At 38.5% G+C, this 15,522-nt stretch overlaps 1 protein-coding gene across 3 annotated transcripts in view; it reads right to left on the bottom strand.

Annotated features, from left to right (window-relative positions):
• Positions 1-6,686: 6,686 nt before the first annotated feature.
• The window catches only part of PPM1A (protein phosphatase, Mg2+/Mn2+ dependent 1A), a 33,838-nt gene continuing 25,002 nt past the window's right edge, over positions 6,687-15,522 (bottom strand). For 2 of the 3 annotated variants that reach the window (XM_038180040.2, XM_038180039.2), the window contains exon 6: positions 6,687-14,582. In XM_038180040.2, the coding sequence (XP_038035968.2) occupies positions 14,535-14,582 (48 nt within the window). In that variant the 3' untranslated portion in view covers positions 6,687-14,534. The remainder of the gene's footprint in view (positions 14,583-15,522) is intronic. The other variant, XM_038180041.2, reaches the window with a different exon arrangement.

The following is a 15,522-nucleotide window of genomic DNA, read 5'->3' as shown; positions in this document are numbered from 1 at the left end:
TCCTGAATTTTGGAGCACGCTGCAAATGCAAGCTTCTTACTAGAGACTGGAGAATTAGCCTGGAGATCAGCAGGAGACCACTAGCATCTGATTTTCTATTAACTTCTCTGTTTCCTCTGCTATTTTTTTCATCACTACTCATCACAATCAGATGAAATGAATTGACAGTTGTGGCCTCTTCCAATTTATCACATGGGATTGTTTTCTTTTTCATTAACTTGTTTTGATCTTTGCTGCTTTTTGTTCTGGCAAGTATACCCTGTCTGCAAAAAGAAAAAGCAGGTAAGTGAGTGTAACATTTTGACCTTTTTTTTTTTTTCCCCAGATTTCTACTAGTAACTCAGAGGAAGGGCGCTGCTGATGCTGAGATGGCCGGACCTTGTTTTCACACTGCCCACATTTCCAATTGCTCAGTCCTGCAGCAGCCAGCCTTAGTGGCAGCAACCCAGATCCAGCACTCACCACTAACCAGGAGAAAGAGGCCATCCTATTCTAGGACATCTCCCTGAGAACAGACAGACAATTATTTGGAGCATAGGAGGGGAGAAGGCGAGAAAACTTCACCACTGACAGCCTGTTTTACAAGCATTTGTAAGTCCCACTTACAGGAAAATTACAGCAGGAAAATCCAGTGTTCACAGCTGGCTGGAAAAAATCCCTGAAATCCTTTGATTCTCTGCTCTGCAACAGTTGGGACTTGGTCTGAAATTCAAATTAACTCTCATACCCTGCCTAGAATTCCATTTGTGCCCCAAAGCAAAATTTCCTGCATAATTGTGTGTATTTAGGTCAGTTCTCCATTGTTCGCTTGTGCAAAAGAAAATAGATGATTTGCTAGTGGAGAAAATTCCTAATACAGTTTTCAAAGGCATTTTTGCAATTAGAGATTATGCTCCTAAATGAGACCGGGTACTGCCTTGAGACTTTTTGTGTCTCTTTTTGACAGCAGGGTGACTCTTTTTAAGCACAAACCATATCTGACATTCATACAGGAATGAGCTGGTTTGCCAAACTGTGCATTTAAAAAACTCGTCCCATTTCATACTTCTACCAGATATTAACCAATATTATGCAATATGTGCAAATATTACCATAACCAATTCATGTTTAAGCCAAAGAAATAACACTGCTCATCTTTTCCTGTTCTAAGGTTCTTTTCCCTGCAATTTTTTCCTACACTTAACTTGTGTGAAATCCCTTTTATTTCTAAATTTCCACTGTGAGAAGTACTCCATTAGTTTCTTCTGTTTATGTCTGCCTGTAAAGCACAAGCCACACACATGGACAGACATACATAAACATGTATAAAATGTATAAACATTTTAACTTGTGGAGGTACAGAATTAAATCAAAATATTCTGAGCTGAGTGTCATGAAGGAGAAAGCTCTCTTAAATGTTCAGTTAATTGGCTTAGGCCAGGGATCTATGCAAAGCAATATCTTTATCTCTGTATCTTGCTAACGAGCAAGGAGCATGACTCAAAATGTGTATTTTTCTCTACATCCTAGTGGCTTGGTCTTGTGACTTCATCAATATTTTTGTGAATGAGCTGCCAGAACAGATCTAAACAGTCTGAACAAACACATCACAAAAAGGCCCTGTTGGGGCAGAAATTCAGGGCAGTGACACCAAAGGCTGGGCAGTGAAAAGACAAAAGCAGATTCCATGTGTAGATTTCTAGGCATGAATTAAAAAAATAAAAATAAAATAAAAAAAAAATAAAATATATATATATATATATATATATATATATATAATCTCTACTACCCCCTCTCCCCTCCAGAAGCTTGTGAGGGACGACAAAGCATCACAAATCTACTTCGGGATGCTGGGAGAGGGGGGAGAAAAGAATCAGGTCAAAGCACACAATATACAAATCCTTGGGATGCCTTAGGGCACAGAATGCAACGACCTCAGACGGTTTTGAAAATCGATTAGAGAAGGCCTTCAGCTGCATGGAGTCAATGACCCTATCTATGCATATCAGGAGGAAAACAGCTAAATCTCCTCTGAGCTAACACTCGTAAGGGTTTCTGGCCCAAGACCTGCTTGGTGGCTGGCGAGAGGGGACCTAAGGAAACAGTCTCACCCAGCTGATCTTCCTCAGACCAGATGAGGAAAACATTGGCTTTTTTTCCATAAAGATCTGATTTCCACAAGATGAAAATAGACGGTCCCTGGTCTTCCTCCTCCCCTTCAAAAAAACATCACCAGCTGTGCTAGGGGTCACAATGTAATAGACAAAGAACGTGTGTAATTCAGGAACTACAACTGCCTAATGAAATATATGTCAAAAGAGACAGCTGGCCTGAAGGCTCGGGGTGCCCAGTGTCTTTGTCTTAAGGTTTTCTCTAGCTAGAAGCACAGGAGAATTAGGAGTGATGAAAGGGAGTGAGCTTTGTCTGGTATATCCAGTTGCCAATGTTTCCTTTTTTTGTATATATGCTTGCACCCATCAGGATTTGCTAATCCTGTTCAATTAAAGCTGTTCTGCACAGACAGTACAAGCCAGAGCCAGGGCACGAGAATGAAGGGCTTTGCTCCCAGTGAGCAGACCATTCAGACACTGGAGGAAACCACTGAGTGTGATTTGGAGAGCAAATAAATGGCAATATTAAGACTTGCAGTGCTCCAGCAGACACAGAAAAGTGATTCTTGTGGTATGACTGGCAAGAGACTTCCAACAGCTGCTTCAGGTATCCTTAACAGAGCAGAACATAAGAAGTTCAAGGTGCACAGACATGCGTTGGGTCTGCTCCATCCATCAGTGCTTGGACCACAAGCAAGATATTTATGCTAACCATATACAAATATTTTAAAAGAAATAAAGATAAAGGAATTGGGCATAAACTTGGAGACAAGTACTGCTTAACAACAGGTAAAATTGGGGCACGGGGATTACATTCTCAAAAGCCTACATTTTTGTAACACGGAGAACGTGATACACCAGCACTGGTTCACTACATGAACAAACATGTTCCAGGCAGCAGTGCAAAACCTTTTGAAGTCAAGCAATACTGAAGAGTTAATCAAAAAAATAAAAAAGGGTCAAAAGTAGCTCCATTAATTTTCTTCTCCTTAGCTAATGTAGACTGCGCAAATGTGTTTTCCTTTCTTTCTTCTTTCAAAAAACCCCATAGCAACGGCAGGGGAAATGAATTGTGGGTTTAGCTCCACGAAAACATATGGCCAGGCTTACTTTTAAGCACGCGAGCATCTTGCTGGCTTCAGCTGGCACTGAGCAGTCAGTGCCTACTGCAGGACACTGCCAACACCGGGCAGACTGGGTGGAAATGGACAAAGGGTCTAAGCACTGTCAGATGAGCTGAGACAAGGTATTCGCACTACAGCATGAATTAGCTGTCTGTAGAAATGGAAAGAGTTTCGTTTTTTAGCAGTGTACCTAAAAGCTTCAAACCCTCTCAGAGCAGGCGTCAAAGAATGGAAGCACAAACTATTGCTTGCAGCAGAAAATGTACAAAATGCAAGGGTGAACATGGCAACACCTTGAGAATTTGCAGACTTCTCCAGAATACTCTGTGAGCTTCAGGCCAAAAAGAGATGGTTAAGGAAGAAAAATCAAAGGAATCAGGCGTATGCGAGAGGTGGCAGAAAGGAATGCACTTCACTGCCTACAAAGCGAGAACCGACCGCAGAACAAGACCCAACTGATTTGTGTACATAGGGAATATCGAAATTAGGCTAAAGGTTACAGTCTACCTAGAAACACGGTGATAAACTGAGTGCAGCCCCTTATCAAATTTTAATATGAAAGCTTGTTATTAGCTATTAGATAACAAAAGCTGGGCTGTGGCCTGGAGCAGTTTTCTTCTAGCTGAGCTCACATCCATGCTGAGGTTTTCTGGTGCAGGTAAATCAAGACCCTCACCCTCAGCTTAACATTTGAAAATGGGTCAAGACCCAGCCCTATTAGGCTGGCCACCTGCTAATGTTCCCTAACAGAAAAATAAAGCATTTTTATATTGAAACTCCTGTAAGTTTTAAGAGTATAAAATCATTAAGGTAATATATTTCTGTAATTAAATATTGACATTATTTTAATTCATTCTGTAAATTTCATCATTAGTATTTTCAGTATAAGTTTTCTAAAATCAGCCTTCAGGTTTTTGTTGCTGCAATTGGTTCCTGAAATCCAGGCAGTCTTCAGACCATTACTGGGATTCAACAGCAACAGATTAGAGGGTGGAATTGGAATAGGCAAGCAAGCTAAGATAACTGAAGGTGAGCATTAAAAAAAAATATTAATAAAATAAAATAAACAAACAATTGCAAGGACAGGAAAAAAAATCTGAAATGCATTGTTAAGCATAATTATAATATGAAGTAAAAGATATTAGGTTTAATATTGATTTATTTGATTGTGTTACTTCATATTCTTTAAGTAATAGACTCCCACTACACCCATGACGGGGTGGGTAATTTATTACTCTTCTAAAGGACTTCTGAAAAGCTTCTAGCTTTTTAGAAAGAGTAATTTTGGTAAGTAGGAAATGCAGAAAAAGCACAGCTACAGAAGACCTGGAGGTCAGCCATGTCCAAATATCCTATTCCTACCATCTAGATCTTAGTTTAGCGATGACATAGGTTATTTTAAAAACAGACCAAAAAAGATTTTGTTTCCTTAAATGCCTTTTTTTTTTTTTTCATGCTTGTGACATCCTTTGAATTATTTTGTTGAAGTAATTTAAACATAGCTGTTTTATCCTGTACCTTTTTATAGTTTATGGGACAGGATTCAAGTTTCAGAGGAAGGTGACTGTTCCCACCAAGTTATACTTGGTATGCATGAGCCAGCAGCAAACTCTGTTGTGCTATTTCAGAGGAAAGGGGAAGAGCCCTGGTGCAGCTTCGGCAAGATGATACTTCCTCGGAGAATCAGCTGGACGCCAGGCACTGGCACAGACTCTTCTACTAAGGGGTAAAGACAAGAAAAGACATAGAGCTACTTGCGGTTGATTCATAGTTAATTCATATCTGCTCTATTCTACAAGCACACTCGCTGGTTTAAATGTGGATTCAGCAAACTTAATTCAGGACAAGTCTACATTGTAGGTCATGGCAAAGTTTGCAGTCCTGTATAACAGGATTAAAATCCTGGCAAGCGAAAGTTTTCTTAAAGTCGAGGATGAACACCAGAAAGCTGCTAATGGGGCAAAGAAAATAAATCCTTTTCACAACAGCTGTGGCTCAGAAGTAGGATCTTTCAAAGGATGTGGCTAATTTTAAGTCCTCCCACTTCTAGTAAAAAAAAAAATAAAAAAAAAATTGGAAAGTCTCCAATAAAATTGAGGAGTACAAGGTAATTTGATCAATACATGCATTCTAGTTATACTGATGAGATTCCAGTCCTGCAAGCCCACAAATATGAGCCATGCACCAAGTTCACTCAACACCCACTCTCTTGTGTATGCATATTTGCAGGAATAATCGTCCTAATTATTTGTAACAGCAGCTGTAAACAACTCTCTTTGCTCCTCCTTGCCAAACTCGCCTTCATTCCTTCAGAACTTTGTTGCATTAGAATGAGCCCTTGCACTCTTTAAGAATGCTGAAGTGAAATCGCAGTTAAATGATTTAACTGGGCTTCAGTGTTTTACCTTTTTAAAATTAGCCCATGTAGATGGTGTTTGATTGAACTCAGCCACAACAAACTACTTAAGTTAGCTGAAAACATCTGTCTAAACACTGCTGGTGACATTCACATTTATTATTACCTATCAAGCATTACAAAAGCATTTACATGAACCAACACTGCTATTCAGGGGCATATTATTCTTTGCCTCTGAGGAAAAAATATACTAAAACTTAAATTTCTAATCAGAGGGGATAAAGCATTCTTTCCACTAGCTTTGAGCTAGAAATCAAAGGGACATACCTTATCTCTCTCCCATGTTTGCTCCATTACTGTGAACCAAGGCTAACAGCCAATTGTATCAGAGCAAGTTCATTTTTTTAATCCCCAGAAAACATTCCCTCATTTTGCTAGAATCTCATTAGTTTTGATTTTTAATCCTTAAAAGGATGGGGCTGAATCTGTAGAAAAGGCATTGCTCCAGGTAACAGGCAATAACCAGATACCCTCCCACCCCCTTTGCTGCTGTAATTTGTACAGCCTGTGTCAGAATCCTACCAGCTCTCCGGCTAGCATAAAGACTTCGGGGAAGACAAAATGTGAACCGATAACATATAAGATCATTCTCCCTTCAAATTATACAGGTTAAAAGGAGCGTGAGGATTTATTTTATACCTTAACATCATTAAATTCTACAAATTACAGAACTCTGTCCTGCATTTTACAGTACCGAGTCAGGACAGAAGATGCAAATAGATCTCGCTCCTGTGTGACTTGGTTTTCCAAAGGTTGGGCATCCCCAGCTCTCCTGAAAACCCCCGACCAGGTGACTTCTGGGGACGGTCACAGCTGGAGCCAGGCTCGCTGCTTGATCTTGGAATTTCAACATGTGAGGGGAAATCAGTGAAGAGGGGGATTTTTACTTCTATGACTATCCAATGATGACAATAAGCACTTAACAGTCTGTTTTAATAGCACGAACTTGGATTAGAAAACTGAATGAGGCCTGATATCAAGTTTGATATCAAGTTTGTAATTTAGTGACAAAACAGAGGTGAAAATGGTTTATAGCATACCACTCAAATACACACACACGATGTAATTGCCCGTTTTATTTAGTGGAATCACTTTCGTAGATTAGAAATATTTCCAATTCCCATTTACTCCAATGCAAGCCTCCACCATCAACAGGCATAACGCAGTTTGTTCAACTGATTCAAAAAGAAAAAAAAAATACAATCTCAAAAGTTAAGTTAGAAACTAAGTTCACACATTTTCTTTGGGACCAGGAATCTGTACATAGTACAAAATATACATTTATTGAACTTTCTGTAAACACACAGTTTGAATTGTGTAAAACTGTAAATAGTGGGTGAACTACGTGGAGAATAATTTATTATTATATATTGTTATACATTCTACTTAAGGAAAATAGTTATGCTCTTGTATATTACTCTGTTAAATTTATAAATTCCATAACGAGGCTGCAAACATGCTTTTCAAGCTTGAATCTCTCCATTCGTAACACACATTTATACAAGTCATCAGTGAAAAAGTTACACTTTCCACAAAATAGATATAAAGAAGTCATGAATTTTCTAAAAAGACAGGCACAGCATGTCACTACAAACGAGACTCTTTTATGAGACGATGTGGAGTCAATCCGGTGAGAAGACAGGTGAAAACTCTCTAATTCAGCATGTTTGTACAGAGCCTTAGGAACAAGACAGATGCTAAAACCCCAAATCCCTGCTTTGAAATGTTTATAAAGCAGCCGGTTCTGGAAATCATACTCGACTCCGCACTTCTCAAATATCCCATATTCCCTGGCTTGTGTCTTGTATTACCCAAAGCCATTCTTTTTCGTGAGCAGTGATCTACCCGGCACGATTCGCCACGAACATTTGCGTAATTCAGCACTTCCTCTAAAAACTAGATTCCTGGCACCAAAGAGTTAGATCCAGTTAATAAACACAACTCAACTCTTGGTACTCAAGGTCATTGTGAGTCACACCACCACATATAGCACACGATTAAATGTATGCTAGGGAAACCCAGCTGCCAGCATCCGAGTGCCTACACAGCCTGAACCAGCAGAGCAGTGGTAACAGGCACTGCAGCATCCCACGTGGGGGGACTATTTCATAACACCCAGCTTCCAATGTACACGTCTGGAAATTTCAACCTGCAGCAGACTTGAGTCTAGCAGCAACCACTCAGTAAGAATAAAAGCTCCCCTAAAAATGCCGGTATGCCCACTACTGGACATGGAAGCAATGCCATGTGTATTCACAACATGTATTCCTAGAGGTTTTGGGCTTCATTGCTTTCCCATCCAGGTGACTCATTTTGGGTTCCATCCTTTTATCTGTTTTTTTATAGCCAAAAGCACTACATGAAAGACTGAACCTCTTAAATCATGCCCCTCTGATGTTTTAGCTGTTGACTTACACCTTCAAAGAATTAGAACATTGTTACATCCAATTTACCTACCATTTTACTTTAAGATTGCCCCTTCTTCCTCTTTGGCTTTGAAAAGCTTTTTCAAAACCAAAACAGAATAAAGATTATATTTCTCTTTAATTACAACAGAAGTAGGGCAGTTAAAGCTCCAACAATACTTGTGCAAACTTTATATATTGCGAGTGATGCTCCATCCACATCAGCAGGCTGTGAAGTGTATGCCTGATTTTCCCAAGATCATCTTAATTCAGTTTTCCTTTGCAGTTCAAACAAAAATACCATGCTTCAGCCTGAAATCCCAATAGTGAAAATGAAATTGGCTACTCGTGTTTCCACTGCTCAGATTGAGTTGAATTCAGTAATACAAGTGAAATTAAACTCTGAAGACCTCAGTCTACAGGTATCAATAGAAGTAAAAGGATGTAATGTTTTCTGACCTGCCAGTCTCAGTTTTCTCATTTTTCTTCACAAAGATATTTCTCAAAAGAAACAACAATGACATCTCCTTCACTCTGAAGGCTTACTCACAATATGTATCAAGTCCTGTCTACTTTAGCTGCACAAAACCACATGCTCCCACCAGCTCTTCAGAGCCATACAGTTAATGGAAGCAAAAATGAATTTCAGTTTTGGCTCAATGTTATTGAGTGAGCTGAGAAGTACAGATGTAGTGCTCTTAAAGAAAAATGCTGCTATCTGACATAGCACTCACCCTTGCAAACAAATTACTAGTTACGCAGTAGTAAGGACCATTGGGTTTCTTTTCTTTCTTTCTTTCTTTTTTTTTTTTTTATTTATTAATTTAAACAACAAAAAAAGCAGATGCCTAGTAATAATTTAAAAAGTGTTCGGGCAGGAATCAATGAGTTAAACATGAAAATCTGGCTAGGTTAAAACAATATATGCTGTAGAAATCTGACCTATCATCCCATCCCTACTGAAGTTTTGTTACTTTCAGAGTAGAACTATTTCATTACTTCTATAAAAGGCAATCTTTAAGTTAAGCTCACTTTTCCAAACTTTGTGGTTGCAACGGTTATGATTTTTTGCTGTTTTATTTAAAGCAGTCTTCCCTTATAACCCTTTTCCTAAGAAACCATTATCACTCCTGGTCTCTTAGCTTGCAAGCAGACTTTTTTTTTTTTTTTTATAGAAGTGTCTACAGAACAGGGAAAAATGTTTCAATGCTATGCAGGAGTATCAAATGAAAACATAGATAAAACAAGCAATAGGCATAAAACCTAGCCCACTGTAGGTCGACAACTAAGACACAATCAGATTAAAGCGCCAGACTTTTTAATGTACTAAAAGTAAGTCGTAGAAATATTTGTAGATTTTCCTGGAAACTGTTTTTCAGCAGGAGGTGATGTAATCCCTACTTTTAGCATGCTCTGTGTTCTTTTCTACTTGAAAGCTTTTAGCGATCCAGGGCTGTAATGAAACGCTTTACATTTTCCTACAGCTTCTTGAGCTTCTGGGATGAAATGTCGCAGCCCAGCTGACCGCTACCTCATTTACAAAGCAACAACTCTATGAAGCAAAATAAAGGTACAAGAAGCTTCAGAAGGCACATGCCTGAGACCTGCAGACTGTGCAAGACCTCTGCAGAGGCAGCTCAGGGAAAGCTCAGCTGAGAGCAGATTCTCTGGTCAACACTCATGGACTGGTCAGTCCAAAATACTCAGCCCAGATTGGTACCTTTCAACTTTTCTTCATTTTTGCACTGCTTTATAGGCTCACGTTGGGAATCACATGCATTTTATGCACTACAGCATCCTGGAAATAGGATGTACATAAACAGTTAAAAAATCTATTCAGCCAAGTAGAGACTTCACACCCTGTGATAGCATATGAAGGCTCGGGTCATGATCATACATAGCTGTAGGAACAAGGAGCTATACCAGTTATCTTGAAGGCATTTTTACACCTCAAGAAGCTTGGCACAGAATAGCAATTCCATTTCCTACAGAAAACTGTAAAATATAGCTCTACATGGCTTTGCTGGTTCTTAACCTAAGCAAGATATATCAGGTTTGCATTAAAAACCCTGCGTTTGCCAAACGAGGAGGAAAAGGGTAACATTTAATTAAAGGTTAGCCTGTTTCAGAGAGGGCCAACTTTAAATATCAAGAAATTTAAATATCCCAAGTCATTTGTGCATAAAGCAATTCAGGAACGTGCATGTAGAAATGGAGCTGAACACCTTGGCATGATGAAATCCTGATGTACATTTAAAGAAGGTAAACTCTGACAGCCACGTCATTAATCTAATTGTGACAGCCATGCTCACTATCTCTTAAGACGGAGCTACAAACACACAGACAGCCAACAAAAAGCAAGTCTGCCAGCAGGGAACTCGCATACAAGACATTAAAACCGAAGTTTCACGATTCCAGTTTTAAGAAAAAGAACGCTGACTAAACTAAAATGTTTAAGTACAGTGTGGAAAAAGATCTGCAAAGGCTTTGATACTCCCTACACAGGCCCATCATTTATCTGTGCTTTGGGTCCAATTTCTTTGACTGTGGTAGAAGAGGTGGTGCAAGCTTTCCTTCGCTCATAGCCCTGTCTTCGCCCCATGTCCTGCCCTGTGCTAGCACTGGGTAGCTGGAATATCACTTTGTCCAGCTGAGAGTACAGATTTTCTTTTCTGCTCCTAGCTGCATGGCCACAGAAGCGCTACTGCTGGCACAAGAAGGGCAGTGGGAGCAGACTTACAGTGATAGATAGTTCAGTCTTGATATCAACTGACCACAAAACTATAGCCTTAGTTCATAAACAATTAGGAAAATGCAATAGGAAATCTATGCTACCCCAGTGTAACAAGTCAAGATGAGATTCTTAGCAGGGAACGAATTGCAGTGAAAACCGTTCCCAAATTTGGTTCAAATCCTGATGATCCAATTCTTGAACTAAGCAATGTGGCTCAGATCTAACCGATACAGCTGAGACAGTCTCAGTTTTTTGACAAACAGTTTAATTGACATTCAAGTCAGCATCATAAGGAGGTGTTAAAATGATTAGCTTTGGCACCTGCATGAACTGCCAAGGTCAGTGCTACCCTTACTCATCTGCTGCTTAATATTCTTCGGGCATTTTGCTACTAGGAGACAACCTAGGATTACCCCAACTCATCACAGTTTCATGACAAGTAGATGAAATTTCTCTCTCCGATTCTGACTTCTGAGGGAAGATTAAAATGAGTGATGGCCACACATCAAGGCCCGTGCAGTGCCGCCTGCTGACCAGGCAAGAGCAGCCACCAGAAAGGCCCCAGCTCCACGACTCACCACACGTACCAGGACTCCGCCGATACAACGGGTTTACAAGGCCTCGCAAGTCTAGGACCCTGCTTAACATAATTCCGTTTAGCTAATCCAACACTGGTTCTAGGATGTTTTTAGAAAGCCTCTGTCTTGAGCACATTTCAATGCTGAATTAGTGAGAATTGTTTGAAACAGTGGTCTATAAAGCAGTACAGGTAATTTTCCCAGAATGATCAGTGAAACATTTAATCTGACTGTAACAAAACTCACAGAAACTGAAGCCAGTGAAGCTGTCAAATGTAGAAGGAAAACAAAATCGCATGGCATACGAAGTGAAGTAGCTTTACAAATATCATTTCCTCTTAAAAAAACAAGCAGATTGGGACCATCCTAGTTGAACATGTATTTAAAAATACATCTTTTAACATCACACAATTTTCATTTTTGTCACACAGGAATAGTTTTTCCATGAGGGAAATAAATAGCACACAATACTTCAAAAAAAAATTGCTGCCTTGCCCCTGAGGTGCTAATGTTTTTAGCAATTAACAAAAAAGTTTCTGGTGCAAGAAGGAGATGCACAAAGGTGCAAAAGTGCCTTTTTCTTTTTCTTTTCAGAGCAGTGAAAAGTACAGCTTGCCTCTTTTCTAGGATGCTTTATATATTTAAGATTTCATAATCAAACTCTGTATCTAAAATGGCAGTGTTTGTGCATTCATCATAGATTCAGTGCTCTGACCTCATCAAAATGCTGCACGTAGGTGGTAGGGAGAAAGGCCTGAAACGGGCTTTCTTCTGCTACCCTCAAACCTTGTTACAGCACCTGCAGCAATAGCAGAATTATTTTCTTCCTAACCTTTAGGAGACCTCATAGGAAGAGGCTTCAAATACATCATTTGTCACTGAGACACTTTAAGTGATTATGGTTCGAAGTATGGCTTTTCACACCACAGTTTTGCTTCTGATTCTCAAAGTTTTAAACTCAAAGTTTCCACAGTCCAGTTCAACGTTTTGCAGTTTCCAAAACTAAACTTTAGTCTCTACGAAAAAGGACAGAACTTTATCCGCCTAGTCCTAAACTGAGTTTAGCTTTTTGCACTAATACGCCATGTATTAAATACGCTTGTTAATTAGGTGCCTGTGAAGCTATAACTTAACATTATTATAGTTTTGCACTCTACAACAAAATTAGACATTTTAAGCATTTATTCATAGGTAGGTAAGGAACTGGTTCTTTAAGCAAAAATTGCTATAAATTTATAAATACAAATAGTGCTTATGTTTTCTTCATTCATGCTTGAACAGATTACAAACTGAATACAATGAAGTTACGTTTTAAGCACCCCACATAGACAAGAGGGATAAAAGAAAAGTTTGCTGGTATATACTATACTTAGTTCCAAGACACTATAAGTTACTTTTTCACTGTTCAGTGTTCCCTAACTCTGCATTAGTTTTAAGGCTATATATACAAATATGTATATTTCAAAGTTAGGGAAAGACAAATATAGCAAAATGCATTGAACTACATTTTCCTATCAAAAAGTAATTATACACCACGTCTTGATTCTGTTTAACCGCAGTAAATGTTACAATCTACTTGTTTTACTGATTTTCCTTTTGGGGAATCTGCCTACTAAATGAGTAAACTACATATTAAATACAATATTCTCAACCAAAAAGACAATACAAGGTGCACAAAACAGCAGTTTTGCAAACACGACTGACTTGAAAACTTAATTTTGCATGTTCAATGGGAGAAAGCTAGGCTTAAATCAAATTAGTTTATTATCTTATAAAATTTTAAATTAGAATTTTAAACAACGAACAGTTAAATATTGTCAACATGCTACATCTCAAATCACAAGTACTGTTTAACCACTAGTCTCTCATTCTAAGTAAGTGGGTCAATTAAAAACACACACCATAAAACGTTAAAGATTGTCAGGCTTTGACAAATGTATTTTTATCAAACAGTAGGCAAATTCAAACCAATGCACATCCTCAGTGGGGAGAAAAAAAGCCTGAAAAAAACCCACACTCGTAAAAAATAGGGTAACATTAATCCCACTTCATCCTCTAGCATATGGCTATGTCTTGGGCAGTAATTAAAATTCTTCCCATTTTAAAAATGGGCTACCAATTAATAAAAATATTCTTCCACATGTAAAATATCATTTACAATGGCACTGACATTTCAAAAGGCAGGAAAAAAGGAATTACACATTTATGGATAAATTTCTTGTTTGTTAAACCAAGCTTTATTGATAAAATGGAATTCAGAGTATTTTACTTGGAACAGCAGCAGACCCAGCCAATCAGTATTGTAAAAATGCTGCAGACTCCTACTGAATGTAGAAAGCTGCCTGTTCGTGCTCAGTGATTAGTAGTTTCAGGTAAGGGTTAATGAAAAAAGAGGTGCAAAGAATCAAGGCATTCTAATCCCAAGGTTCATATGCGTATGAACACGATACTATTAATAGGGCATGATTCAACTCCCACTGAAGTCAAAATCGGAACTCCCTTTAACTCAATGTGAGAGCAGGAGTGCCTCCAAGAAAACGTGATACGTTTGTTGAAGAAAGTGCACTACTCTTCGCTGTTCGTCCTTTGCCGAGCAAATTCACACACTGATTCCTGGCAAGTTGCCCACGAGTTCAGCTTTCATATAAAACGAGAAGTTGTCTTTACAGTTTTGTGCACCTCTTGAGCACCTAGCTGGCTAGGCTGCTGCTCCTTGCAATCCAAAACCACAACATGAATTTAAAGGGATATATATATTGTTGCATCACACAAGCCAAACATTTCTTCTAACCTTTATAGTGATTTAAAGCAATTCATAATTAAATATGAGCATTTTGTACAAAGACAATTGCACTTTACAAAAACAAAATCATACAACATAAATTGCTGGAGTCTGATTTACAACATGAATTATGGTTTGAAATCACGTTTACAGAAGTCTGTTTTACAAAAAAGATCAGTTCCTGGGCTAGATGTCGTACTGCTGTAGTTTTCTGCTGTAGTCACTCTCACCAACACATCATATTCCCTTCTTTAATTAATATTGAGGATGGATGTTAAGAAGGGTCACTGAGGTTGGGCTGCACTTTCATTTGAAGGATGAAACATGAACTCCACAGCTAGATGAGCAGTTTTACCACATATCATCAGTTGAGGCAGAATCCTTAAAGAAAAAAGAAGGAACCCTTTAAAGTCTGGAGTGCCCATAGTTACAGCAGTTTCTGGATAATCCAGACTGAAAAGGGAAAAAAAAACTTAAATCATTTTAGGAGCTTGTTTTCTCTCCCCTTTCAGAAACAGCAGAAATAACATTCACAAACATCTACAGAAATCATACATTTAATTAATGAAGCACTAAGGTACAAAGATGTTTCAAAATCTGACCACGTATTTTCTAAGATGCTTACCAATTGTCATAACAACATCCCAGGAACAATATTCAAAAGCACTCCCAGAACAGTTCGAAGTAATAACACAAAAGGAATATACTTATTATACAGGTGTGTCAAAAGATCAGGATGTGCCCCATATATTTTCTTATTACCATTACCATCTTTTATGAATTCAGTCCTTCCTCACTGCATCAGAAGACAGTCATCAACTGACACCTTATATTAATTCAGATGAATTTTGCCACTTATAATTTAAAGTTAAATACAGAAGTGTAGTTTTGGTAACTGCAGGAAACCCTGACTTTCAATTGTAATAAAACCGTAAGAAGGAACCACATAAAAATTCCCTAACATAGAACTTAAAACAGAGACATGTCATACTCTAAGTCGTAACTGTATGGCTACACAGCATGGTATTACATCCATGCATCCAATATCTGAGTATCCCTAAAATTTGGCCTATTAGGCCCAAAGACAATACTGGAGCTTATATAGCTGAAAAATGAAATCACAGTAAAAACTGTTTGACTGATTCCTGCTATCAGTTAAAAAAAAAATCCTAGTACAAATCAAATAGTTAAGTCCTAGTGGTTTTTATTCCATTTACCTTTGTGTCCATTTCCTGTTCTCTCGGTTATATAAAGCTGAATACAGAACAATCTAACAGCCTCATTTCACGTCGGGTACGTACGTTAACACCACAGCTACGAAGTGTGACCACAGCTCAGTAGCTGAAGCAGAAGTTAAGTCAGCAACACAGGCAGCAGAGCAAGCTGCTATGTA

The sequence above is a fragment of the Anas platyrhynchos genome, chromosome 5 (assembly GCF_047663525.1).
Source record: "Anas platyrhynchos isolate ZD024472 breed Pekin duck chromosome 5, IASCAAS_PekinDuck_T2T, whole genome shotgun sequence".
Classification (NCBI taxonomy): Eukaryota; Metazoa; Chordata; class Aves; order Anseriformes; family Anatidae; genus Anas; species Anas platyrhynchos.
Note: the sequence above shows the minus strand (reverse complement) of the source record. Positions and strands in the feature narration are given on the sequence as shown.